This window comes from Leptosomus discolor, chromosome Z, assembly GCF_034619465.1.
Source record: "Leptosomus discolor isolate bLepDis1 chromosome Z, bLepDis1.hap2, whole genome shotgun sequence".
NCBI lineage: Eukaryota > Metazoa > Chordata > Aves > Leptosomiformes > Leptosomidae > Leptosomus > Leptosomus discolor.
In genome coordinates this window covers 80,701,041-80,725,968 of record NC_141419.1, presented here as the reverse complement: position 1 = coordinate 80,725,968, position 24,928 = coordinate 80,701,041, and the positions used below count along the sequence as shown (strand labels likewise).

At 42.3% G+C, this 24,928-nt stretch overlaps 1 protein-coding gene across 1 annotated transcript in view; it reads left to right on the top strand.

Annotated features, from left to right (window-relative positions):
• RAI14 (retinoic acid induced 14) overlaps nt 1-16,362 on the top strand; it is a gene marked incomplete at its 5' end in the record, with an annotated part of 33,560 nt that extends 17,198 nt beyond the window's left edge. The window contains 14 exons of the mRNA XM_009946711.2: nt 423-487; nt 3,110-3,167; nt 3,665-3,735; nt 5,090-5,196; nt 7,502-7,680; nt 8,370-8,398; nt 9,364-9,450; nt 10,102-10,188; nt 10,905-10,962; nt 11,304-11,422; nt 11,934-13,460; nt 14,206-14,355; nt 15,916-15,981; nt 16,240-16,362. Of these exons, the coding sequence (XP_009945013.2) occupies nt 423-487; nt 3,110-3,167; nt 3,665-3,735; nt 5,090-5,196; nt 7,502-7,680; nt 8,370-8,398; nt 9,364-9,450; nt 10,102-10,188; nt 10,905-10,962; nt 11,304-11,422; nt 11,934-13,460; nt 14,206-14,355; nt 15,916-15,981; nt 16,240-16,317 (2,681 nt within the window). The remainder of the gene's footprint in view (nt 1-422; nt 488-3,109; nt 3,168-3,664; nt 3,736-5,089; nt 5,197-7,501; nt 7,681-8,369; nt 8,399-9,363; nt 9,451-10,101; nt 10,189-10,904; nt 10,963-11,303; nt 11,423-11,933; nt 13,461-14,205; nt 14,356-15,915; nt 15,982-16,239) is intronic.
• Between the last annotated feature and the right edge of the window lie 8,566 nt (nt 16,363-24,928).

Below are 24,928 nucleotides of genomic sequence, written 5' to 3'. Positions count from 1 at the left end.
CTCTTCTACATGCACTCCATGGATGATACAAATTTGTTGTAGTGGTAGCTGGTGAAATTTGGCAGGTTTTGCTCTTGGTGCTGGGTTCCTTTTCCATTGCCAAATGGAAGAAATCATGAGGATACATGACAGACATCTCTCTGCAAGGGAGGCTGAGTAACATAGGAAAACAGGTTTTGTTTCTGTCATTCCTTTGTATAAAGCTAGACATTAAGATATTCTCTTACCTGCCTGAACAACACTCTGTCATAAATACATTCTGCTTGATACAGGTTTTTCTTTTATTTTCTCTATCCTTACTTTTCATGTGTCATGATAGGAACAAGATAGATGATTCAGACTTTTGCCCTTCTCATGACAGAGTTTATTCATGTGCTTTGGCGTGACTGGATACTGAATTTGCTTTGCTCTTACTCATTTAGGGCACAGTGCTTTACATCTTGCAGCAAAGAACAGCCACCCTGATTGCATTAAGAGGTTACTTCAGGTAAAGTAAAAATTAAATTAATTTTGAGTTTTGAAGTTTTCCTTTTGCTCCCCTAGATTGGTTCCACTAGATAGTGACACATTTCCTGCTAACAATCTGCATCACACACACAAAATACTGTTGTCTTGTCTCCTTACAATCAAGAGAGGTGCTTGAGTTTGAAGACCTTTTAGGCACTGAATGGATGATAGAGAACAGTGTGGTATCTTCCCTGAGTGGTCCACAAATACAGTTTTCCATGTGCAGCTGATCTGACGTAGCAGGTTTGGGTTTCAGGCACGTTGCAGGTTCTGTCTAACTTCCTGTGTTTTGTCTGTGTGGTTGGGTGGCTCGGAAGTAGATGGATTAAGAGGTATAGGGGAAAAGGATTTTTCATTTCTGGGGGGATTTTGATACTGTTTCACTGGAATGCCTTCTGTCTGTTTTTGACCACAGAAATGTCTGTCCAGTTTAAAGTCAAAGGGAGAAGAAACCGAAGTAGTTTAGTTGCTAAAATATGGAAGTACTCAAATCCTCAGTGAAATGAGGTGAAGGACAGTGAGGGGTTAGAAAGGGAGTAGAAAGAATGGGGAAAGAATAAAAAAAACCAAAAGTGAACATGAAGAGAAGATTCTCGTGGTGTTCAGGCTGTAGATGCGCGTTAGTAAGCAAGGAGAGACATTGTCCCAATCAGCTCCGTTTCAGAAAGCCAGGTGAGTTTTGGTGGACGTAGTCAGAGGACTGGGACATATTTTTAGGAATTTGGAGTTACCAGTAAGACTGTGGCTCAGACTACAAATGAAATAATGAATAATAACCCTGCTCCAGCACAGTGGTACAGGAAGAGAATGGATCCCATTTCCCAACCTCTAAATTGCTTTTCGGGCGCAGGTCTTTGTAGTTGTCCTGTGACTGACCCTGTCGATGTCTCTGGCAATATTTGGTCCAATTTCACAGATTCCCGCCTCTATACTCCTTGCAAGCTGAGTCCCCTGTTCCTTCACACCTGGAAAGGGTTATCATTAGCCACTGAGGCTCCCGCTCTGGTATTTCATTGCGAGTACCTACTACGTCTAACGCGAACACGTTTACAGCACAAACAGTGACATCAAGCTGTCACCGATGGTATCGCATGCAGCAGCATGATCAGCTTGGCAACTAGATGTGTGCTTAATACCAGCTACCTGCTGCCCGTTCACTTCCTAGCTACAACCACAGAGTGCTTTTGTTGATATTTTCCTAATTTTATTCCAATATTTCTAAATTTGTTTGTAAGTGCAAACCCATTGGTAATATTCTCCAATAATTCATGATCTTTGGATTGCTTTCTTGCTTCTGTGCACCAGCTTGGTGATATAAATTGTACATGTGAGGAATGTCTAATCCTTACATGCTGGAGTTGAATTAAAAGAGGCTAAATAATTATTTTACACAGGCAGAGCCTTGACATTTTTGTTACAGAATGTGGTAATCTATGTGAACCTGTTTCCCTAGAAAATCACGGAAGTGGAGGCAGTGCTACATTTGAAAGTCAAAAGCTCTAATGTTTGTTTTTTAGAAGCCTGGTTTTTTAGGTTCATATCTTCTCGTGTCCAAAGAGCAGCAATGAAGCTGATGAAGGGTCTAAAGCCTAAGTCCTTGAGGAGCAACTGAGGGAACTGGGGTAGTTCTGTCTGGAGAAGAGGAGGCTGAGGGGAGACCTTATTGCTCTCTACAGCTACCTGACAGGAGGTTGTAGGGAGGTGGGTGTTGGTCTCTCCTCCCGAGTAACAGGTGATAGGACAAGAGGAAGTGGCCTCAAGTTGCACCAGGGGAGATTTAGGTTGGACATTAGGAAAAATTTTGTCACCAAAGGGGTTATCAGCTGTTGGAACAGGCTGTCCAGGGAAGTGATTGAGTCACCATCGCTGGAGGTATTTAAAGGACACGTAGATGTGGTGCTTAGGGACATGGTTTAGTGGTGGACTTGGCAGTGCTGGGTTAATGGTTGGACTTGATGATCTTGAAGGTCTTTTCCAATCTGAATGGTGCTATGATTCTCTTTCTTTACTGTAAACTAAAACTAAAATCTTCTGTACCAAAACAAGTCTTGATAAAGATTTTAAATCTTTTTTTTTCATTTATTTATTACTTTGAAGTCCAGATTGATGAGTAGTAGCTGGTGGCTTATAATACCACAAAATATAACCAGATTGTTGATGTTTTAGTTTTTACAAGTGCAAATGAAGCCTTATTGCCTTCAACAGAAATAATGCAAGACTAATTGCCTTAGGACATGTTGCTTTAGCTCTTACTGTAATGTAAAAAAAAAAAAAAAAAAAAGAAGCTTTTCTGAGGCAAGGAAAGGAGTTTCTTTCCTTTTTTATTTCCTGTTTTAAATTGTTCCAAAACTATAACATGTTTTAGGATATCTCTCTCACCATGAGTATTTCCTATGGCTTCAGTATAAGCTGGTACCATGAAAGGAGAGACCAGATTGGAGGAGAGGAAAGCTGTGCCTTTCTTCAGTATTCTTTTCTGAAGTAGCTCATAAAACTTTTCGTGAAGATGTTCAGCACTCTGTCCTTAGCATCAAACATAGGTTTTATTTTCTTGGTGCTTGTCTAATTGCTTTTTTTTCCTTCTCCTTATTGAACTGTGAAGAGTAAGTGTCCAGCAGACAGCACTGACAATTCTGGGAAAACAGCTTTACATTATGCAGGTAACTTCTTTGTTGAAAGCTTGTACTATCTATTTTGTCTGTGCTTGGTATTCCTAGCCCTTCAGCCTGCTGGAGCTTTTTCAGTTCTAATTATGTAAATCTAGTAACTCCACCTGATGTTTTACAAATTTCAGGTATTTTTTTAAATAAGTACTGTGAATACTGATTTTCAGTTAATTACAGTTAACAGCTTAACTTGTACACTTGCAAGTACAGAGCCATTGGAATATTTAAGATTAGGTCGATTTTGATTTCAGTCTTTAAAGATTATAGCTTTTCATGTTAATTAGGACCATGAATATTGGTTGTATTCAACTGCATACAACTTGTTGTCCATCCTTTTAGTCTTTCTCTCCCTCCTTCTTAAAACAGAGAAATACAGTTTCATTTGTTTTTCTTGGACCCCACTTTAATGCTGCAGTATTGCAAATGGAAATGTGGAACACAAATTTTGAAAATGGGATTTAATGAACTTTCTTGCTTGTCTTTCTTTTTAGCTGCATGTGGTTGTCTTCAGGCAGTTCAGCTTCTGTGTGAACACAAATGCCCAATTAACATCAAAGATTTGGTACGTACCCTTTCTACCTCAGATACTTCAGAGCTTTTACCGCCCTCTACTCCAGTCAATCTCAGGTGCAGCAGTTCAAAGCAATACTGTGCTTATATTTTACCTTGGATTTCTCTGGTGGAGGAAGTTCCTTTTGCAGCTTGCTATAGCAGAGGTACTTCACAATCTAATACAGTAGTGGCAGAATTTGCTGCTCGTTAAATTGAGGCCTTGGTACAAGTAGCTAGAATGAATTCTGATATATTCAAAACATGATTAAAAGTCCGTTGGCTCTAGTAGGCTTTGGAAAAGGACCGTTATGTGGCTAGGTGCTGTGAAATGCTTACAAAGCACAGCCAGAGTATAATACACCTGAGGGGAAGAATTATACTTGATGTAGTCTAAAGGCTCAGGGACACAACATTCACTATTATGAAATGTTTACAGCCAACCGGGTCTGGTTTTGGGAATGATGCAACTGCCTGATAGAAACCCCTCTGATGATAAAGGAAGAGGACCTGACAGAAATGAGGCACAAAAGGAAAATAAAGGCATACAAATATTTAAATTTTTTTGTTTGTTTTTGACTTGGATCTATCTCCTTGTCTGGTGCTTCTAATAAAAAAAATCTGTCGCAGAGGTTAGCCCTAAAATTTCAGCAGATACATTTTAAAGGCAGAAAATATTTGATCAATCTTATGAAGAGAAGGCTGTAGGAGTATCTTAAAAATGTCCTCAGCTATGTCATTGGTGATCATAGGGAAGAGGGAGTGAGACCAGCCTCAGAGGTGCATGACAAAATGATATCAAGCAGTGGCTGGAATTTGGGCCTGAAGGTGGTCCAGCACTGGAACTAGTGCTGAGACATCGTGCTGTCTTTGCCTTTGGAGATGCTTAAAACTTGACTGGACAAGTCTCTGAACAATGTACTGTAACTTGAAGTTTGCCTAGTTTTGGATTGAGAGCAAAGGGGAGAAATCCCAGATATCCTCTAAAGGTGTCTTCCAACTAAGTTTTTCTGTGATTATATGAAATGTTGTCTTTTTGCCTTGTACTTACTTAAGATTATCATATTTGTTGTGGGGCTATTTGAAGTTATTGTGTAGTTCCAAGAGCATCATTTTATAGCATTAAGGAAACAGCAAAGAGAGTAGGAACAGCAAAAAGCATTCCTGCTCCGGATGCTTTGCATCCCCAGTGGTCAAGAAAGGAAATAAAGTAAAACCAGCTACATTTATGGTATGCGAGAAAAATGTACCGATAGTGCATCGTTTGTGCTATATAGAAGAAAAGCTCATAGCTGACCTTTAAATCTCAGAGAGGTGTTTGTACGTGGATGGATTATTGTTCATAGTTTCTTTAAATGCATTCCTAGGATGGGAACATACCTTTGCTGCTTGCAGTACAAAATGGTCATACGGAAGTCTGCAAATACCTTCTGGATCATGGAGCAGACATCAACACCAGGGATAAAAATGGAAGGTACAGCAGGTTAACATGTTAATTCTTCCCCCAGGCTGACTGTCAAAAGAAGCTTTCTTCTCAAATCCTTCCCCAAACTGTTGTTGCTAGGTGAAATAATGCCTTCTGTACTAGACAGCATATCCTGGTTGTTGAGAAGGCTTACAAAATTCTGCCGAAAGGGAAAGGGGAAATAGAAACCATGAAACTATAAAACTAGATGAGCCTGGGCTACGAGAGCAGTAAATCCCATTTTTAAATAATTCCTACAAGAATCTGATTGATAGCACTTGCCCACACATCACCCACACATGTACATGTCCCAGTTTTAAATGCTGCTCTCTTCTTAGCATAAGATATTTTCTCCAACTTAAATCCTAAAACCGTTACTTGGGAGTGACATCTGTGGAGCGTTCTTTTTTTCTGCTGTGATGCAGCCATAGCAGCAAGAGAAAAATACAGTAAAGCTGTGGAGTGGAGATGCTGTTGTCTTAGAAGGTGCTGTTTAGAAATTTGTTGCCTTAATAGATAGTGAGCGTGTCAGAAAGCTGTTTCTGAAAAGCAACATCTTTGTAGTGAAAAATGCACTTGTTTAGATGATACTGATGGAGATCAAGAGTCTGAAAATTATGAACTGTTTATAACAGTTGGTTAAACTGTGAAGGTAAAGCAGGATGCTGAGAAGACTTGGCACTTACACCTGATGGCAGTCTTGATTACTATATGTGATACAATGCTCATATTGTTCTTTGGCAGCACCTGGAAGGATAAGACTGGGACTTAACTTGGTTTTTTGTCAGTCCAAAGTTTATTAGCGCACTCTTTGTTTTACATTGTCTAAAGAAAACCCTTACGTCCTCTTGGTTGGTTTGAATGGCCTCGTCAGTGCTTTGAACCTGGAGTGCTGCCCACTCTGAGACCTCTGCCTTCTGCTGCTTCTCTTACTGTTTAATCAAAAGATAGTGTTAAGAGTTTCTAGTTTAAGTGGATGAAGGTGTCTCTCTCACAGGTAGGACAGACTTGCTTTTTTGTATTTTCTTTTTTAAGAAAGGACTGTGTGTAGAAGCAAGAAAATGATCTGACATGGAATATACCGTTTTACTTGTCACTTTCCTTCTGGTGAGGAGAGTGACTACTCTGGCATCTTGTGTTCACGAAAGTGGCTATGGATTTTCTGAAAAGGAGAAGACTTACTGGGATAGGTAGGGGATAGGATAAACTTTGAAAATGGTATCCCAAATTTCCAATCTTGTCCAGACTAAGTGAATTATTTTGGTAATCTAAAACGATCCCTGTGACTCTGGAGGTGTTATCCAAGTTGCCACTCACCACTACTTTTTAGCACAGCACTGGAACAGCCATCGCTTTCCAGGGCTTTCCCATTACTAGGAGTATGTTTAATTAATCAGTGAAATTATTATCTTAATATCTAGCAAATATTACCACTGTAGCAACTTTCCAGTTTCATATCTGCACTGAGGAATGTGTTTGACAGTGAACTTGGCCAACCTATTAGGCATGTTTTCATGTTGAGAAGGGAGAATTATGCCAAGCAGGAAAGCAGTATTAGAGCCTGCTTGAAAGGTGGTGGTTTCTGTGTGTTTGTAATTATTTTGTACATCTCTTATGACCCGTTCAAGTAATTGAGAAAAATACATACAACCTGTTAGGAAAATACTTCTTCTATATGTTACCCTTAGGATCTGTTGCCCTTAGATCTAGGATCTGGTGCTGTCTAGTTGCCTTGTGTTGGAGAGCGAGTTGATTGTGTCCTAGTGGACTTTTCTTGGGTTTTTTAAACTGAGTAGATTAGGATTTGAGGTTCAACCCATCTCTCAGTCTCACTGAAGAGCTTTGAGATTTGTTTGGCTTTTTGGTTGAAATGTCTGTCTCTATTTTGTCTTAAAAGCAACATATGAAGGAGACCATCAATTAAATAAATGCTTTCGTGTTGTACCACCACTTGCAGAACTGTAATTGGAGTGTGGCAGTAAGATTTGATAGTCTGACTTCATGCTGCAGTCATTTCTGTCTATGATTCTCCTCTTAGCCTCAGGAACCCATTTTTAGAAGTGTTTGGAGACCTGTGCAAAGCATGCCAGGTTTTTGCAGAATGTCCAGCTGGGGAGTATGGGGAAGAGGAGAAGGGGCAGGCAGGTGTTCGTACGGAGAAACAACAGTTACATAAATGTGTCAATACACCTGTCGATAAAGTCTTGGACTTTATTGTACAATAACCGTCACACTTCTTTTCCTGAAAAAAACGAACTGTCTCTTAAAGAGTACGCTCTTGACACTTACTTTGTGTGTGTTTTGTTTTGTCCAGAACTGCTTTGATGATGGCTTGTGAAGCTGGTAACATTAACATGGTGGAAGCCTTCCTTAGGAAAGGTGCAGATGTCAGTTTAGTAGATGTCTTTGGACAGAATGCCCTGCATTACTCCAAGCTCTCCGAGAATACAGAGATCCAAAATCTCCTATCATCTAAGTTATCTCAGGATGTGGGTATGTAAGAGATGCAAATCTGCAGTTTGTCACTTCTTGAACTGGCTACATGTGTGTTTAACAAAGAACAAATTTACTTCATAAAGTAGCCTGAAAAGTTTCAAAAGCTGTCTTCAAGGTGGTCTGGCTGAGGCTTCGTAAAAGCGGGAAAGCGTGATCTTTGCTGTAGGTGGTAATATTAGCATGGGATAAAGCACCGAGCAGGGCAAAAAGAGGTGTTTTGGAGAAAGGAAAGGTAAGCTGATGTGGCAGCATTGTGAAGTCTTGCGTACAATTTGAAACAGATCCTTTTTTATTGTGTGAAAGAGTAAGTGGACCATACAGCTCCTCAGTAGAGGGGTTGGAGAAGGGACTAATGGAGGCAGAGGGTTTTATGTTCAAAGTAAGATAAATTTCTAAAGTAGGAAGCTAATGTGCAAGAATGGTGCGAGACGAGACTATAATAGAATAAAAATGCTCACAGTCCTTCAAATTTTGTCTCAATATGAAACACAAAAAGCAGCTGAGAAAGGATCTGGTTCATATGGAATCGGAAGTTAAAGTACGTTTCTCAGATTTCAGAGAGGAATTCAAAAGCCAAGCAAAGTATTTATGGTGTGGGAAGTAGTGCTGAGATAATGGGTTAGGAATGGTAAATAACTTTTCTCTTTGATAGCTCTTCTTAATTCCACTTCTTTTCTGCTTCACAGATACAAAGTCACCAATAAAAGCAAAGCAGGTATTTGTCCTTCTGGTTTTAAAAATACTTGGGCTGTATAGACTTGTAACTTAAGAAAAAAACGGTAATTAACATGACTAGAAGCACTAGTAAATGTCATTGTAATATACACTGCCATTGACTACTCTGTAATGTGAAGGGTTTTTTATTTAAGAAATGTGTTTTGGGAACATTGCTTTTAGACTTTGCTTCTCTCTGTAACAGCAGCCAGCACCCTCAGTGAGAAGAGGAAGGGAGGGCGTGTGTGTGTGTGCACATGTGTACCAGGAAGATCTCATGTGTGATGCAGGAGCTTGGCTTTTGGACTCCCTTCCTCTTTAAGCTGCAGGGAAGAAGACCTAGAAAAGTTTCCCATTAACTTACTGTTGAAGGTTATCCCTGGTTACATCTGACTGGAGATCCCTACCTGTGAGAATCCCAGGAGATTTAAGCAATTAAATTAGTTTCTTACATTTTTTGTTTAGTATCATATCTCAGAGTGCAAGTAGACCTTGTAGACCTGCCGGTGGCAGGAAAGTGGACAAGGGTGCAATTCATTGGTCCATTCCTTCTCCGAGTGGAGAGGTGGGTTTTTCAGGGAGTTAAGGCAGAAGTTGGTGGAGAAGAAAGATGGTAGCTGTTAAGAATGCCGTGACTGGTCTATGTATGAATGGAAGTATTTAGGATCACTAGTGCTAAACCTATTGTCAGCTTCTGCTTTTTCACTAAATCTTGTTTGTTTTCACTGAAGCATGGATTACAAGGGGGTGGATTGTTATTGTCAGGCATGTTTAATATCTTTGTGTTAGTAGAGATGTAGTCTTTACACAGAAAAAAAAAGGCACTGCATGAGCTGCTAAAGTTGATATTAATGTGGGATTTTTTTTCTATTTTTTTTTCTGTATTTATTTTAATATAAAACGACTTGCTCGGACTTTACTAACCAAACTAACAAACCTACCTTTTCTGGCTGGTGAAACTTTCAGCATGATCAAGGCTCTAAATTAAGTTCAGAAAGAAGTGGAACTCCAAAAAAACGCAAAGCCCCACCTCCTCCTATCAGTCCTGTTCAGGTAAAGAAAAGACCAATTTTGAGATGCTTTTAGGGGGTGAAAAGCATTTTGAACATTATGTGAATGATGTGGGCTGGATTTCCTCTGTCACTGTTACTTCATATGCCTGTCTTACCATGAGTGCTTTCCTGACGTTAGGATGACACCATGAAAGCACATGTTGGTTAGGTTAACTAAGCAAAATTGCTTGAAATACAGCATGGTCTAAGATAGAACTGTACAAATGTTACTGTACAATTGCTTCTTCCATATAAAGTTGAAGGTCTCCCCATTTTGCCGACTTCCATAGGTAAATAACTATGCGTATTTTAATTATGGATATACATGTACACATTATTATATGCATATATACATATGAAAGTAAAATACTTCAGTAGATTTATATAGTATCAAAATGCAGTTTAACAGTTAGGTTTAATGTTAAACTGGAATGTTACCTGTATAGCAGCTACACTGCATATGTGATACTGACTCAGAAGAGCACTGAATTGTATCTGCTCTTTGAAACTAACCTGGAGTTGTGACTTAATGTTAGTGCAGAGAAAAAGACTCTTTAATGTGTGTGTGCCCATATATATATGAGCACATGTTAGAGAGGTGGTTATATGTACATATATGTATACGTACCTGTTTATGTAAAATCTTTTACAGCCTAGTGATTTGTCCTCTCCACACTCATCAACTTCAACTCCCATGACTGGAAAAGGGCAGGCTTTCTTTGCTGATCAAGTGTGCAAGGTAGCAATTTTCTGTTCTTATGAAGCTTTGGGAAGGACAGTATAGTATCTTCATAACCTACTTTGCTTAATAATCTATTTTGCTGTCTGCAGAGTCTCCTGTGAATTAATGTGCTGAGTTTTAGGAACAAAAAGGAATATAAATCTATTTCAATGTAATTTATAAAGCAAGTGTGGATTACTTTAATGTTTACTGACTATATAAATAGAATTAGTCATAAATTAGTCAATATTTATTAATATGGTTATGAAAGTAAGTATTAATGCTGTGAGAGCTCATTACCCAACACCAGCAAAGTGCATGGCATTATGCAATAGAGATAGTAGAGACCCTTTCACCAAAAGACAGCAGGGATATGGTTGAGTATGTTGTGTCTGATCTTTACCTTATGGTATTGAAGAGGGTTTTTTTTTTTAATACATGACAATATATTGCTATTTTTTGTCACAGGGGCTGCAGCCTTCCAAGCTACCTATGAGATAGCCGTGCACATTTCAGTAGTATTTAATGAAAATTGGGCAATAGAACTTGAATGGCTTTAGCAGATTTTGAAATACTGGCCACATACTGTAATTTAAAAAGACCCTAGAAATAAAAGAAACACGTTCTGCCAGGCTTTATCCAGCAAGTTCTATACTGTCTATACTTTTCTTTGGGGAGCTGTCAAACTTTACATCTGCTTTCTATGCAAGTGTTTTCTTTTTGTGTCTCAGCAGGAAGAATTCAGCACCTTGCACCGAGATAGTAAAGACAGACTGAGTGACAGCACAACAGGTATACAATAACAGTCCTTATTTTTGTGTTTGGTTAGGTGTTTTAGGTGGTGTGAAATGTTGAAATCAGGTTAGAAATCCTCTGTGCCTTTCTGCTTAGAATCTGAGACACAGTAAGTATTGGGAGTAACATTTTGTAATTTCACTAGCAGCTTCCCACCAGAACTTCTGCTTCTGTTGGGTGATCTAACCCATTTTTGGGGAAGGAGTTTCTAGGAACAGTTTGCTTGCTCCTGTACTTAGTAGTCATGGAAACTAACTGTTTAATTTGAAAGGTTAGAATAACTAACTAGCTAGCATTTCAGCTTTTTGAAAGCTTTTGAATCTTATTTTTCTCCAAAGGTGCTGAGAGTTTATTGGATGTGAGTTCTGAAGCTGACCAGCAAGATCTACTTCTGTTGATGCAAGCAAAAATTGCTTCCTTGACATTGCACAATAAGGAGCTGCAGGACAAATTACAGGTGGCATATTTTTGTGCTGTTCTAGAACTCTCTTAATCTGCTAGTAGAACAAAGAGCTGCTTACTGTTTTAAAGAGATGTACTGTGAAGATAATTTAATGAGCTTTTTGGTGGTAAGATCATGGAAACACTCTGACCCAAAGGATTAAATCACTTCTTTTGATCTTCTCACTTTTCCCATAAATTACTGAATAACTTTGTTCATTATGATAACCACATTCTAGAAGACGTTAGCAGTTGTGTTAACAGAATTTTAATTTGCATATCTTTGATTATTAGCTTATGGAGATCAGCTCAGACTTTCAGAGGAACTTGGCACTTACTGCTTTCTCTCTCTGTAGGTGACTAAATGGGAGCAGCTGGGTTTTGAAATTTTCTGTAACTTTCTTCCACAGTACTTTAATTGTCTCTCTCTATAGGATGTGGCAAGATTTCCGTGTGTACTCTGTTTGAAAAAATACAGTCCTCTACTTGTTTTCATTGTGCAATTGTTTGGGTTTCTTTTTGCACAGGAAAGAACACCTAAAGAAGTGGATTCAACTGTAGAATCTTATCATTCAGTCCAAACAGAGTTTGAGCAAATAGCAGATAGACAAAGTGAGTTCGCATCTCAGGAGCTGAAGTCTACATTAAATGTCACCCAAATTCAAGAAAAGTTGACAAGCCCCAGTGAAGTAAAAAAGAAGTACCTCCAGGAAGACTTAAAGGACGTGCAGAGGAAATTAGAGAATTCTGAAGCCAAAAGAAAGCACATAGAAGCTCAGGTCCAGTCTAGAGTCCCAGAAACAGATCATTTAAATAGCACAGACATTTCAGAAAATGGTTCTGATCTTAACTTGAAGTTCCAAGAAACTCAAAACAGGTATGAGGAAGCTGTGAAAGAGGTTTCAAATGTACAAAGGCAAATGAAGCTGGGTCTTGTTTCCTCAGAAAGTGAAGAAACCAGTTCTGATCTGAGTAGGTTGAAGGTTACGTGTGGAGAAGTTGAAATGCTTAAGCAAGAACTGAAGAGAGCGTTGGAGGAAAGTGAAAGACAAAAAGAGAAAGTGAGAGAGCTACAGAAAAAGTTTGATGAAAGAGAGAAGAATGTGGCAAGCAAATGCTCTGTGGAAGAGTGTGAGGAAATGAAGAATTCATATTGTTCAGTTATTGACAACATTAATCAAGAGAAAGCATTGTTGATTGAGAGGTACAAAGAAGGGCAAGAGGAAATTAAAAGGCTGCAGGACAAGCTGACAAATCAGACACAGTTGGAATCTAGTGCTGAAGCTGGAGAAATGAAAGATGTGATGCACAGAATGGTAGATGAGCTCAACACACAACTTAGTGAATTGTCTCAGTTGTACAAAGAAGCACAAACAGAGCTTGAAGACTATAAGAAGAGAAAAACTCTAGATGATATAGCTTTGGACTACATTCCTAGAGATGAACATGATAAACTGATGCAGGTAACAAATTCTTTGAAATACAAAGCAGAGAATGAGTTATCAGAAATTAAATCCCAGTACACAAAAGTATTAGATGAAGCAGAAGAACTAAAGCAGATGTTAGATGCTCAGAAACAAAACTCTTTGCCAATTACTGAACACCATCAGGTGATGAAAGCACTCAGAAATACTGTAAAGGAAATGGAGGAAGAAATAAATGAGCTTAAAGGACTGATAACCAACAAGGAAAGCGAAGTAAGAAACTTACAGAAGGAATTACTGGAAGAAAAAGCTGCAGTTAATGAAGCGATGGTACCCAAGGCCACATATGAAAAGCTCCAGTCGTCACTAGAGGGTGAAGTTAGTGTGTTGTCATCCAAGCTGAGGGATGTAATCCAAGAGAAGGAAAATGTATCCTTAGATGCTATGCAACTGAGAAATGAAGTTTTGCGCTTGAAAGAAGAGAAAGAAGGTGTGTGTACTCTGCTTGAAGCAAAGGAACGAGAGGTGACTGGTCTTCAGCAAAAGTACCACCAAGCTCAAGAAGATCTTCTTGAAATGAAAAGATATTCTGAAAGCTCATCAAAACTCGAAGAGGATAAAGATAAAAAGGTTAGTAATTCACTACAGTGGAGCAGTAGCACATGAGTTCAGACATGTTGGATGGTGCATGCGTGACCCTTTAGACGATGTCATGTGAAGAGTCACAGAGTGGAGTAACTTTTGAGTGCGTTTGCCCATCTAAAAATTCAGATATCAAAGTCAAAGAAGTTTTCAGTATGATGACTCTATGGTTGGTTTCTCTCTCCTGTGAAGATGTGCATGATCTTTCAGTTTACCTTTTTTTAAGTTCTGCTTAGTTTGGGTCCGCCCTATTCAGACAGCTGAATTCAAAGAGGTGGGATTTACGGCAGGAAGAGATTTGAGAGAAGGCAAGAAAATAAAGGATCAGAAAGGTGCAAAAATTCACCGTTCACCTTAGCATGACTTGACTATTTTTCCTCTGCAGGTACCATATCTACCCCTACAAATTTATTTACAAAAAAGCTATGTATTTTGCTAGCTGTGAATAGCTGGCTGGTTTGGTGTGTTTCTGTTATGTGTACAGCAGCAGTATTTGCAAAGGTGGTAAATGCAATCCTTGCTGGCTTTCAGAACAACAAATGCATTTTGAATTGACTGGGCTAGGCGGGGGGATAGAGAAGCATTGTAACCCTTTGCTCACATGATGTCTGTGTTTGTACATTGATTTTTTCCCCACTTCTTAAAATTAAGTCACAAATAACCCAAGATGAGACCTGGAAGAATACAGTGTGCCTTGCAGGTTTTCATGAAGACCTATTTTTTGCCTCCTTAGATCAATGAAATGTCCAAGGAAGTTAGCAAATTAAAAGAAGCATTGAACAGCCTTTCTCAGCTTTCCTACTCAACCAGTGCCCCCAAGAGACAAAGCCAGCAGCTGGAGGCATTACAACAACAAGTGAAGCAGTTGCAAAACCAACTGACTGTAAGTGTGATAGTTTGTAAGCCCACCATTATTCCCAGTTCTCCAGAGATACGCATGTCATTCTTTACTCTCCCTTATTTAAAATGGAGCACAGGGTACTGGTACAAGAAAGGAATTTTCATCCAGAAATTCTATAATAGCTCTGTTTCTCTGAAACGTTCAGGACTCTCCAAGTCACAGATTGCTCTTCAGAAATAGCCTAACTGAAGAAAGCTGGTTTTCCCCAATATGTTTCCTCAGATGAATAGTGGAGTAAAGTTCCTATACTTGTAGTGGAATGTAGTGACCAGACCTGCTGCTGAGACCCTGATTTGTGAAAAATATGGCCAATGTGCAGTGGATTTGTGTGTTTTCTCAAGAACATTAATCAACTGAAGTCTTTTTTTTTTTTTTTTTAAGCTAAAATAAGTTTAACTTTATGGAAGAAAGTAGTCCCTGAAGTTCAAGCAAGTCCACCAGTTTATAGGGAGCACCATTTATTCTCTGAAATTCTGAACTGCTTAAGATTTCTTTTTTATTGTATTTGTTTGTATATGAAAGGTCCAGTCTTCTAAGCTGGGTTGAGTCATAATTGCTGTTTCCAAGAGCTTGCCTGTCCAAAGGAGCACTTTAATTCACTGCAAAGGGTGAAAAGAAGGTACTGCCCACCAGAGGCCTTTGTGAGAGCTCTGGAGTAACTCTGAAAGGAGAATTCCCAGCTTGACGTGCTAAATGGCTTACCCGGTGTCTGCTTTCCTGCCTTCCCCAGCAGACAGAAAGGAGGCTCAGTGTGCATATGGGCCAGCAAAATTCACTTGCAGTGGGAGAAATAAGTAGGCAGACGGTTAAACACTGCGTCCTGTCAGTGTAAAGGCCCAGACTGTTTCTTATTCCAGTCCACCAAGTCTGAAAGGGCCCTTCATCTCCCACTGTTCAAGGACCAGCAAAGTAGTGTCAGGTGCAAAGATAGGCAACACATTAGGAAAGTAGGTGGGATTTAAAACAGGACAGAAGCCTTCTCTCCCTCTTATAGGCTAGCTTTCTTAACAGCTTCACATTTATTTGGATAGATGGCTTCTGGGATGTGGCAGTCTGTGATCGTGAAGAAGGAGGTTGGCTTTCCTTGTTTGAATGTATAATAATTAACTGCGGATTTCATGGGTTAAGACCTTTGTAAGCACTTTCTCTTCCCTGGGAAGGCATTGTCTGACAGGTGGGTCACCAGCTTCAAGGGAGAGCTCAGCTGCATTTGAGGGTTGATTTGTCAGAATATTCTTGGTTTCCTCAGTTCTGGTTGCTTATAAGAGTAGGTGCTCATTCCACATCTTTGCAGCTCAGCACTTCTGATGTCATCTCACTATCTTTTTTAGTGGGATGGACAGAATTACAGCGTTTCTGTGGCCCATGCTTCCAAGCAAATTACGTTTTGGATGGCTGGTGGCACAGTACTGTCTGAGCTGGTTTTGCATGAATGCGTAAGACTATAGTTTGTAATTCCCCAGAGCTCTCTACATCTAGTTGAAGAGTTCTGAATTCAACAGTTCTGAATGCTCTGTGAATTTCTGCTTAACTATTTTCTAGGAAACAAAGAAACAACATCAGGAAATTGTCTCAGTCTACAGGATGCATCTTCTCTATGCTGTGCAGGTATGTTTGCATGTTGTCAGTTATACAGCATTGGTGTTTTAATGGAAGGTGTTTCTTCTGCAGGTCTAGTAAGAACTTTGCATGTTTTGTCTAAGGCGTCCTACCCAAAAGGTATGACTGTTTAAGCAGAAATTTAACACTGCTTCCTTTTGGGAAGTTGCTGTAATTACTGTACCTCAAAAATGGTTTGTAAATCTTCTTAAAGAGTAGAGAGATGCTTGAATTCAATCATCTTTTCTTCTTTCTCCCCTTGTCTAGGGTCAAATGGATGAAGATGTCCAGAAAGTTCTTAAACAAATTTTATCCATGTGTAAAAGCCAATCGCAGAAAAAGTAAACGAAAAAGCCAAGGAAAACTCCCCATTTTTATTAATCCTGTTACAGATGTTTATCTAGATTTGCCTTACCGTAAGATTTAAAATTGGCAATTTGCTGCTTTTGTGTTATTGTGCTGTTTGTGAGGTGGATTTTTTTTTGTCTGTGTCTTACCACTTCGCATGTGCATTTGCGTGTGCAGTAACTAAACACATGCCTGCTTTTCCTATCCAAAATGCAAGTATGTTCTTCAGACTTTTTACATAGGCCACTCCATGTCATGTTTACCCTGAAAGTACTTTCTAGCTTCCTCCCACAGAGGAGGTTAATCTAGGGGAAAGCACTCGTGTTGCCTGGGTAAAGGTGAGGTTCTCCGTAAGGCCTTCTGTGCTGTTTATAAGCTGCACCTTGTTACTGGGGAGTACCTTAGTTGCTTGATGTCGTAGCACTCAGATTCCTGACATGTTGCCATATGCAGTCTTTGGCAGAGCAGAAGTGAGCCTCGCAGCAGTGAGCAGAAGTAGGTGTTTATGCCAAGCCAGGACATCAAGCAGCTACACTTCTTAGTGTAGCGTTACTTAAGATTAACGCACCGTGAAGGAGCTCTCCCAACCCATCCAATGCACTGAGTACACAGGAATCATACCGTGCTTCATAGTTTCCTTGAACTGCCTGGTAGTGAAGTGAAACTATTTCAAAAGGTAATCATTGGTTTATTGAAGCTCTGTACAAAGCAGTACAGAAACAGAAACGTCTGTATAAACAACCCTTTATGATAGGTTTAGCTATCTATGCAAGTGTTGGCCATGAAGCTCAGGAACAAAACCAGAACATAAACTTTAGACAAGGGGATTCTAGTGAACACAGGATGTTTACAGTGAATGTCAATGCCTCATACTTCCTAACCTCGCTTTTGTAAAGATCTTCTCTTCAGTATATTTTTATTGGCCCTCTAATGAACTTTTTTGTAATGAAACCATTTTTTCTACATAATGTTTGCATTATTAACAAATATATTTAGGTAATCGTGTTTTAGAGAGTTTCTTTTTATACCCCCGAGTATTCAGTGATAGTGAAGCATAGTGAAGTGTTTTGAGTTTGTAACAGATCTGTACAGAATAATAGACCTGTCTGTCAGTGTGGTCCAGAGCAGTGAAGTGTAAAATGCAACTCAGCCTGCTGTTGCAACAAATGTAGAAGTGAGAGGCAGAGAACAGCAAAAGGTGTCACAAATTTCTACATGTTGTTTCTAGGGGCCAGGGGTGTCAGTAAAGCCTATGTCAGCACTTTTAAATTTAAAGTCAAATAAAAATGCCTGATGTGGTATAGTATGAAACTATGGAAAAAATGTTTCTCAGCACACACTGCACTTGAGGGTACAACCATTCTACCTAGCTTGCAGCTTCACTATGGTATTTTTTTAATTCTTGTTAGGGGATATGTCTCTAATAGAGAAATCTTCCAGAGCTGTATAACCTATGAAGTTTATATAGAGTCGTAATATGACAAGGGTCAGCTGTGCCTCGGGCTGACTGGACTCATAGTGCACTTAGATAATTCCAACCATGGCAAAACTAAAATGGATTTTAAAGGCAAAGAGAAAAATCACACCTTTGCATCAGTTAGACCTTGGTGTTACTTTTCTTGTTTAACTAATGCCTGCTAATTTTGTAACAGTATTTTATAGTTAAGGTGGTTTTGAAAATGCTCCAAAGAAATGTGAAAAGAACTTTGCTGCAGCACTTCAGAATGAACAACAAGATGTTAAGCATGCTAATGCTGCCAAGAATAAAACTTGATGAACCATTTTGTAGGTTGCCTGATGGATTTAGTCTTCTACTTTGTTTTGGTTTGTATATTTATTACAATTATCTTTGTGGAATATTGAAAATTATATACTACAGCATAGCAAGTTTCTTTATATGTAATTTACAAGAAGTTTCCTTATGCAGCAAATAAACTATTTCCAATTTTTTTCATGTTTGCTGTTTTCGTGCCTTCATTTACTTTTTGTACTGAGGGAGATCTCACTACACTGTTTTAATGTAGTGCAAGTGTGTTCTATATCTCATGTTTAGATAGCTGTCAGATGTACTGGGTTTTCTTCCCTGATATTGCAGCTTGATTATTAACTTCCTTCATCTGTCAGGTGGAAGAGAATCCACTCCAAACCCTGTGCAACCAGTTTTGCAGATTATGCCTTCTCTCTGATTGATAAGTTGAGAGCCATTTCTCACGTGGACATCCTGCTAGAGGTGGTATGTTTCCCGTTCCCCACTGGAGGCATTCCAACTAAGTTTAAAACAGATTGGTGAGGTCCCACAATTTTTCAAAACCACAGTTCTTTTGTCACTTAGCCCTTCACGCACGGAACTGCAGTTGGAAGCCTGTCTATGCGTATATGCATATGGATGCGTGGATGTGTACACTCCTCTTTAAACTTAGCGATAGTTACACAGCCAGCCCCATTGCCTTTTATCATCTCTTCCTTTCCTCAGTTTTATTTGAGAAACCAGGTTTTCACTAACTTGTTTGCTAATAATATATTACTGTCTGGGGGCAGAACACACAAATGGCAGGAATTGCACCTGTTTTGGTTACATCCTGGGGGCCAAGTAGCTCTTCCGCCTCTTGTAGAAAATTTCCGTGAGCTGCTCAGTACTGGGTTCCTTTGAAGAAGGCTGCTGACAAACTGGTACGCATGGCGAGATCACCTGGCAGGGAAGATCAAATCTGCTTTCGTGGCTTTTGTGCCATCACAGGCAACGGACCTGCTGCCTACTATCTCCCATCTGAGTTGCCATTTGTTTTCCTTGTCGATGGCTGGATGCCAGCTCTGTTGCCTCACAGATCTTTTTTTAGGGGCAGACCCATGGCGGTCCTTCGTTTTGCCTTCCAACTTGGCTGTTGCCGCACTTGAGCACACGTGCTTCCCGAGCATCACTGGTCTGGTGGTTATTTCTGGCCTCCTGCATGGGCAGTCGTGACAGCATGGGTCTTCTCCTGGGCAGCATTTTTATAGCTGATTTCTTCCCTCCTCCCCCCTAAGCATACAAGTACTGGGGATGAACAATCCTCTTACCAAGCTCATGACTGCAGTTCGCATGCAACAGATAATTTGGTCAGGCTGGTCACCAGGAGCGTACTGGCACTTCTCACCCATCCCGTGCCCTGTCACAGTAGAGAATAGCGACAAATGGTGGTGGCAGACTTCAGAGGACTGCAAGTGGGCTGAAATTTGGGAGGAGACATCTGTTCAGATCTGCGTTAAGACCACCTGCTTTGCGTTTTGGTTTTGGGTTTGGATTTGTTTGTTTGTTTTTCTCTTGCTGGAGAAAGGAAGTGCAAGTCCCTGCAAGCCGGTATTTCCCTCATTATTTGGCGTCTGGCTGTCACAGGCTCCCTCTTTTGCCAACCCGGGTGGGCATGAGAAGATGTTGGGAGAGTGAAGTGGAATGATTGAGGAGATTTCAGCAGCAATCAGGCAAGAACATGTTGGAGTGTGCTTTGTCTCCTTAATGGACACATCCTTTGGCTGCAGCAAGCAACACGTAGTGGCACATAGCCAATACTTTGAGCTCAAGGGTGGTGGACCCTCTTGGATGAGCCTGGCTACCTGGGCGTGTTCCACACCAGCAGGTCAGCAGCCTCCTCTCATTCCTTTCTTTGCCCAGGTCTGTGCATGCTCCTGCTGTGACCTGTGGCTCTTTCCTGCTCACAGGTCCCTTGCGCAGAAAAAGTAAAGCTGTCATTGGTCCCCCTGTGCCTGGTTTTGTTAATGTTTCGGGGGCTTTTTCTGCACAGTCCTACCTCTCGAGAACGGAGAGTGTCAGTAAGTGTCATTCCCCTGAGGCTGGCTTTTCAGAGGAACAGGACATTGAGAGTAAAAGCAACAGTTGCCAGACAGTTTATTCGGGTACCTCACGGATAGAGGCATGAGGTAAGAAGCTAATTCTTCCCCACGCTGGGTGAGTAGGGGGCTCAGCGATGGCAGGAAGGCCTGCTGGTTTCCCTGCCGCCACTCCTCAGGTCAACTAAATGACTGTCTTACGTGTCAGCACAAGACCGCAAAAGCCAAGGGGCGGTCGCACCGCTGTGTGCTGCATAAACCACAGCACAGTGCAGTAGGAGAAGCAACCAAGAGAGGGCCAGTGGAAAAGCTGGCTGGAAATTATGTGGCAGGTTCTACACCCCTCTGTGGAGCTGCAGTTTAGTTTTAGAGCCCACTCCATGTTGTGTGAGTTTTCCTGAGCAATGGCTGGCTGGGGGAAGGTGGTGTGTGGTTTCGCCGCTCCGAACGTTTCAGAGCTGAGTAAATTACAGTTGCTACACATCTGTTGTGTTTAGACCATAAAAGCTGCTCTCCGGGGGGCTTTGGCAGTGTGGGGTACCAGCCTCCTCCCAGGAGGGAGGGGGATAACCAAAGAGGCTGGAGGTTCATGTGGGCCACAGGAGGAGACATGCCTCATGGCAGTGGAGAGGGATGTCCACGTGAGCTTTTGCCCATCTGACCTGCCCCCAGGGAGGCTCTGGCTTGAGCTGGGTCAACGAGAGTGTCCTGGAGCATTCTCCACGCTGGTGCCAGCCTTCATCTCAGCAAAAGGCAGGCATGAAAGGCTGAAGCAGTCCGCCCTTGAACATGGCAGAGACCCACGTGCTGCAGGGAAGAATCGCTGGCTCACGTGGTGTGGTCAGGCCTCCCGGTACGGGGCAGGTCCTGCAGCAGAGGCAGCCTCTTGTGGCTTTGGCCGCTCGTGGGGCCAGTGCCTCAGCCTGCCGCTGCGGGAGGTCTCGGGATCCAGGCCGCAAAGCAGCTGCATGGTGGGTCGTGGTGCTGCACATAGAACAAACTCACACAAAAGCTCCCAGAGGAGTTAGGTGTTGAGGTTTCAGAGCAGCAGCGTAGGCAGACATGATGTAACCTGTAACCCAGCACATATTCTGCAGGCCCAAGCATAACCCAGCAAATTTTTTTCAAACAAATAGGAGCAGATGCAAGGCTTTTAGGACAGATCAGTGGTTTAAATCCTCTATTCACTGTGGTTTTGGTCTGCCATAGGGAGCACTAAAAGTGCTCTGAATTTAATGTCAAGCCACAGTTCAAGAGTTTGTCTGAGTACCTTGAAACCATCTGTAGCAACACTGTCTGGTTCTGCAAATGTGGGTCACTGGGGGTGCTTGTGGGTGCAATCCAACGCTCAGCAAAATGTTTCATAAAAGTGAAGTTTCAAAATGCTTTTCTTCATCTCTGCCTCCTCCTCTGTTTGGATCCTTCACTGATCCTTTTGAAAATAAGAGATACTACCTACTGACTAGAACCATACTTTCTTTTGATTTTATGTCCTGTTCTTCTCAGGGCAGTAACAAATAAATTCTCTTCATATTAACAGTCATTTACAGAAATGCTCTGTTTTAGAATTATATACCGCAGTGAAGTGCAGCTGAAGTAAATTAAAATCTGTGATTTACTAAGTTTCTACTTAATTGAGGAAGCCCGAGATAGATACAATTTTTGCAGCTACAAAATAGTCCTACCAACAGACCCTGCTGCTGGTGAGAAAGCCATGTGCTTTGCTCAACACCTAGAAGTGCTAGGCTCCCCAGGTTGTGACAGTGTATGACAAAATGTCTTCTAGGAGAAATGACAGTCTCTGTCTTGTTGGACCCAGTAATGGGATCCTGGGGTGGTGTGTAACCAACATAAGGCTCCTCTGATGGTTGGGTTTGTCCCTTTGCCTGAGAGGTCTGTGCTTTCAGTCCTGCAGATGCCAGTCCCACCAGTGGCTTGAGGAGGGTCTGCTTTGTGACACAACTTGCAGATCCTGAGGCATTTTATGGCAACATTTCCGTCACTGTTTACAAACCTGTGGCTGCCCTGAAAGACTCTTACTTGATGAGTTTAACACAGGTATTTACACAATCATCAGTTTTGCAGTCTATTATTTTAGAAGCCTGCTTTCATGCTGATCTGTCCAGGTTCACAGTGTTGGCCCTTCTCATACGTTTTCCAACAGCCTGAAATGCTCAGACGGTTGGTAATGGGGCCTCCTACCAGCAGCTGGAGATTGGAAACAGGCACATCTCGGTGACATCATTCCCTACAAGGAGCTTGGGGCTGGAGCTGTCTCCCCACGTCCCGACGGGCTGCTGTCCGTCTGCTCCTGGCTGCCCAGCTGGGCCCCGCACGCTCACGGTGTGCTAACCCTGCCCAGGAGCAATGCCACAGCCAGGACCCTGCACTCGGCGGCTCTCAGGAGGCAAGCAGCCCTTGCAACGTGCTCGTATGGGAGAGTAAATGTCACTCCAGTGTGGTCAGGATCAGCCAAAACACTCCCCGTTGATGGCTGGGCTCAGACCCACAGCACCCTTCTTGCATCCTCTGTCCTAAAGCAGCAACCGACCCACCCCCTGCTGCCCCCTGTTTGAGCGCGTTTGCTTCTCTGTAAGCACTTTGCTGCCCACCAGGATGCATCCCCCCAAAGAAGGGGCTGGGGAGCTGGATTAAGCTGGATTTTCCAGACCGCAGAAAGAAAAAAAAAGAATCAGGGGAGGTGCAGAGAGCTAAACCTGATGTTCATTCCGCTCTGAGCCTCCCTTGCAGCTGGACAGCCGTGCGGGGAGTGAAGACAGAAAGCACAAAGGTCTGCACGGCCCCGTTCACAGAAATTGCTCCTCTGGGCTCTTGCTGTTCAAAGTGCAGCTCTCAAAAAAGCAGCGCTGCATTCAGCAGCTGGCGGGGCCACGGCTGGGTGTCAGCACGGCTGGCCAGATGTGGCAGACCCAGGTGCAAACATGCCTGTGCAGATGTTGCAGAGCTGGGTGCCTGCTGGAAGGTCACAGTGCGGGGGGTAGCGGGGTCCCTATGCCCTTGGGGAAAGCAGCGTCCCCCCTCCAGTAGTGCTCCTCCTGCCGAGCCCCCACAGCACGTGGGCAGAGGGTTTGGGAGCGTGATGGCCCTGAAGCCCTGTGCTGCCTGACGGTGGCTGCGCGGTATCCACAGTGTTTCTAAGATTCCTGCCCCATGATGAAATCACGTCACCATCTGACGACTGGCAAGGGGCAGGCTGGCAGAGTTTCCTCTGCAGGTGCTTTGGCTGGTTGGTCTCTGGCACTATGTTCCCTCGCAAATATCTATAATCAAAGCCGTGTGCTGCTGCCCGGACTGGGTTGTAGCACGGAAGAGGAGAGTATTCAGCTACACCAGCTGCCCTCGAGCAGCTCTGTACAGCCTTGTGTGCCTCTGGGAGCCTTCCCAAGAGCTTTGGTCACCTCCACAGAGTGGTTGCTTGCAGGGGACTCACTCCCCAGTGCTGCAAGCAATTAACAGCCTGGGCTTAGCCCAGCTCCTCCGGACCTGTTTTATGCTTCCAGTTTATTAGCGGAGTGAACGTCTCCAACCAGCTGATGGCAGCATTTGAGAGAGACAGAGCTCTCTGTGTCGAGGTAGAGTTTTGTAAAACTATGGGAAGAAGAAACGTGTTCTTAGTGATTCATCAGGCTGCGGCTATGAAAGTGGCTGGGAATACTCTCAGCTGCTAGAACAAGCCCACCCGCCTGGGACAGGCCCTGCCATGGTGTTCGCCCAGGCCAACCAGCAGGTTTTGCAAATAGCTGCCCAGCACGGCTCTGGATCAGCCTGCTCCTCTTTGGTGGCCCTGCACCTTGCAAGGTGAGGTTTCTGCAGCATGGACCCTGGCTGTGCAGCACCCTAAACCCTCCATGCCCAGGAGCATCTCATGCAGCATCTGCACGGGCAGGTGTAGCCCAGGAGCCAGCACCAAGGCCCTCAGCCTGCACTGCTGGGGTTTGTGGGAGCAGTTTTGCACCTAAATGCTTGCTCCTGATTTCTGGACTGCACTGAGCTGTGTGTGACATCTCCAGAGGAGCCTGTCTCCTTGAACAGCTGCCTAGTTTTCAAGCAGTCAGAGGCACTGCAGCTACTCCGCAGACCTCACTAAAGACCACTCTGGTCAAGAATACAAGAACGTATTTCCTTACAAATCCACATGTAATTAGACATTACACAACTGATTCTTTCCCATAACTAACTTTGAAACAGAGGTATAGAACTCAATTCCTTTTGGGGAATTTTGTTCTCAACAGCCTTTAAAGATCCAAACGGTTGTGGATGGGCCTCAACATGTGAAACCCAGAGAGACACAAGAACTTCTCAATGTTTTGGAAGGTTATCAACATTAGCACTGGCATCACTAGTGTTTTCAGGTAGAATAAAAGAGGTGCCTTCTTGAAGACTTGAGGTCAGTTCTTACGCTGAAATGCACAAATCAAAATTATCAGAGGAAAAGGCACTGTCATTTTTGTGGCCTCTGATCTGGGTTGCCCAGAGCCCCAAATACAGCAAATCAGAGCAGCCAGGCAGCACCTGCTACAGCTATATTGAACCTGGGTGGAAAACGCTGGTTCCTGCTCCTACCTCCAGAAGCTGTTCCTAGTTGACACCACTAGTAATTCTGAGTACTTACACATACCACTTTATAGGAAAGCAAGTGGGCAAAGTCTGAGTCATGACAAGTCCGTTCTGTGATACCACTTAAGGAAAAAAACATGACCTAAATGTTTCTTCTGCTGCAGATTTCCCGTTGTCTGCAAGGGGAAAAGACTTGTCAAGTAGA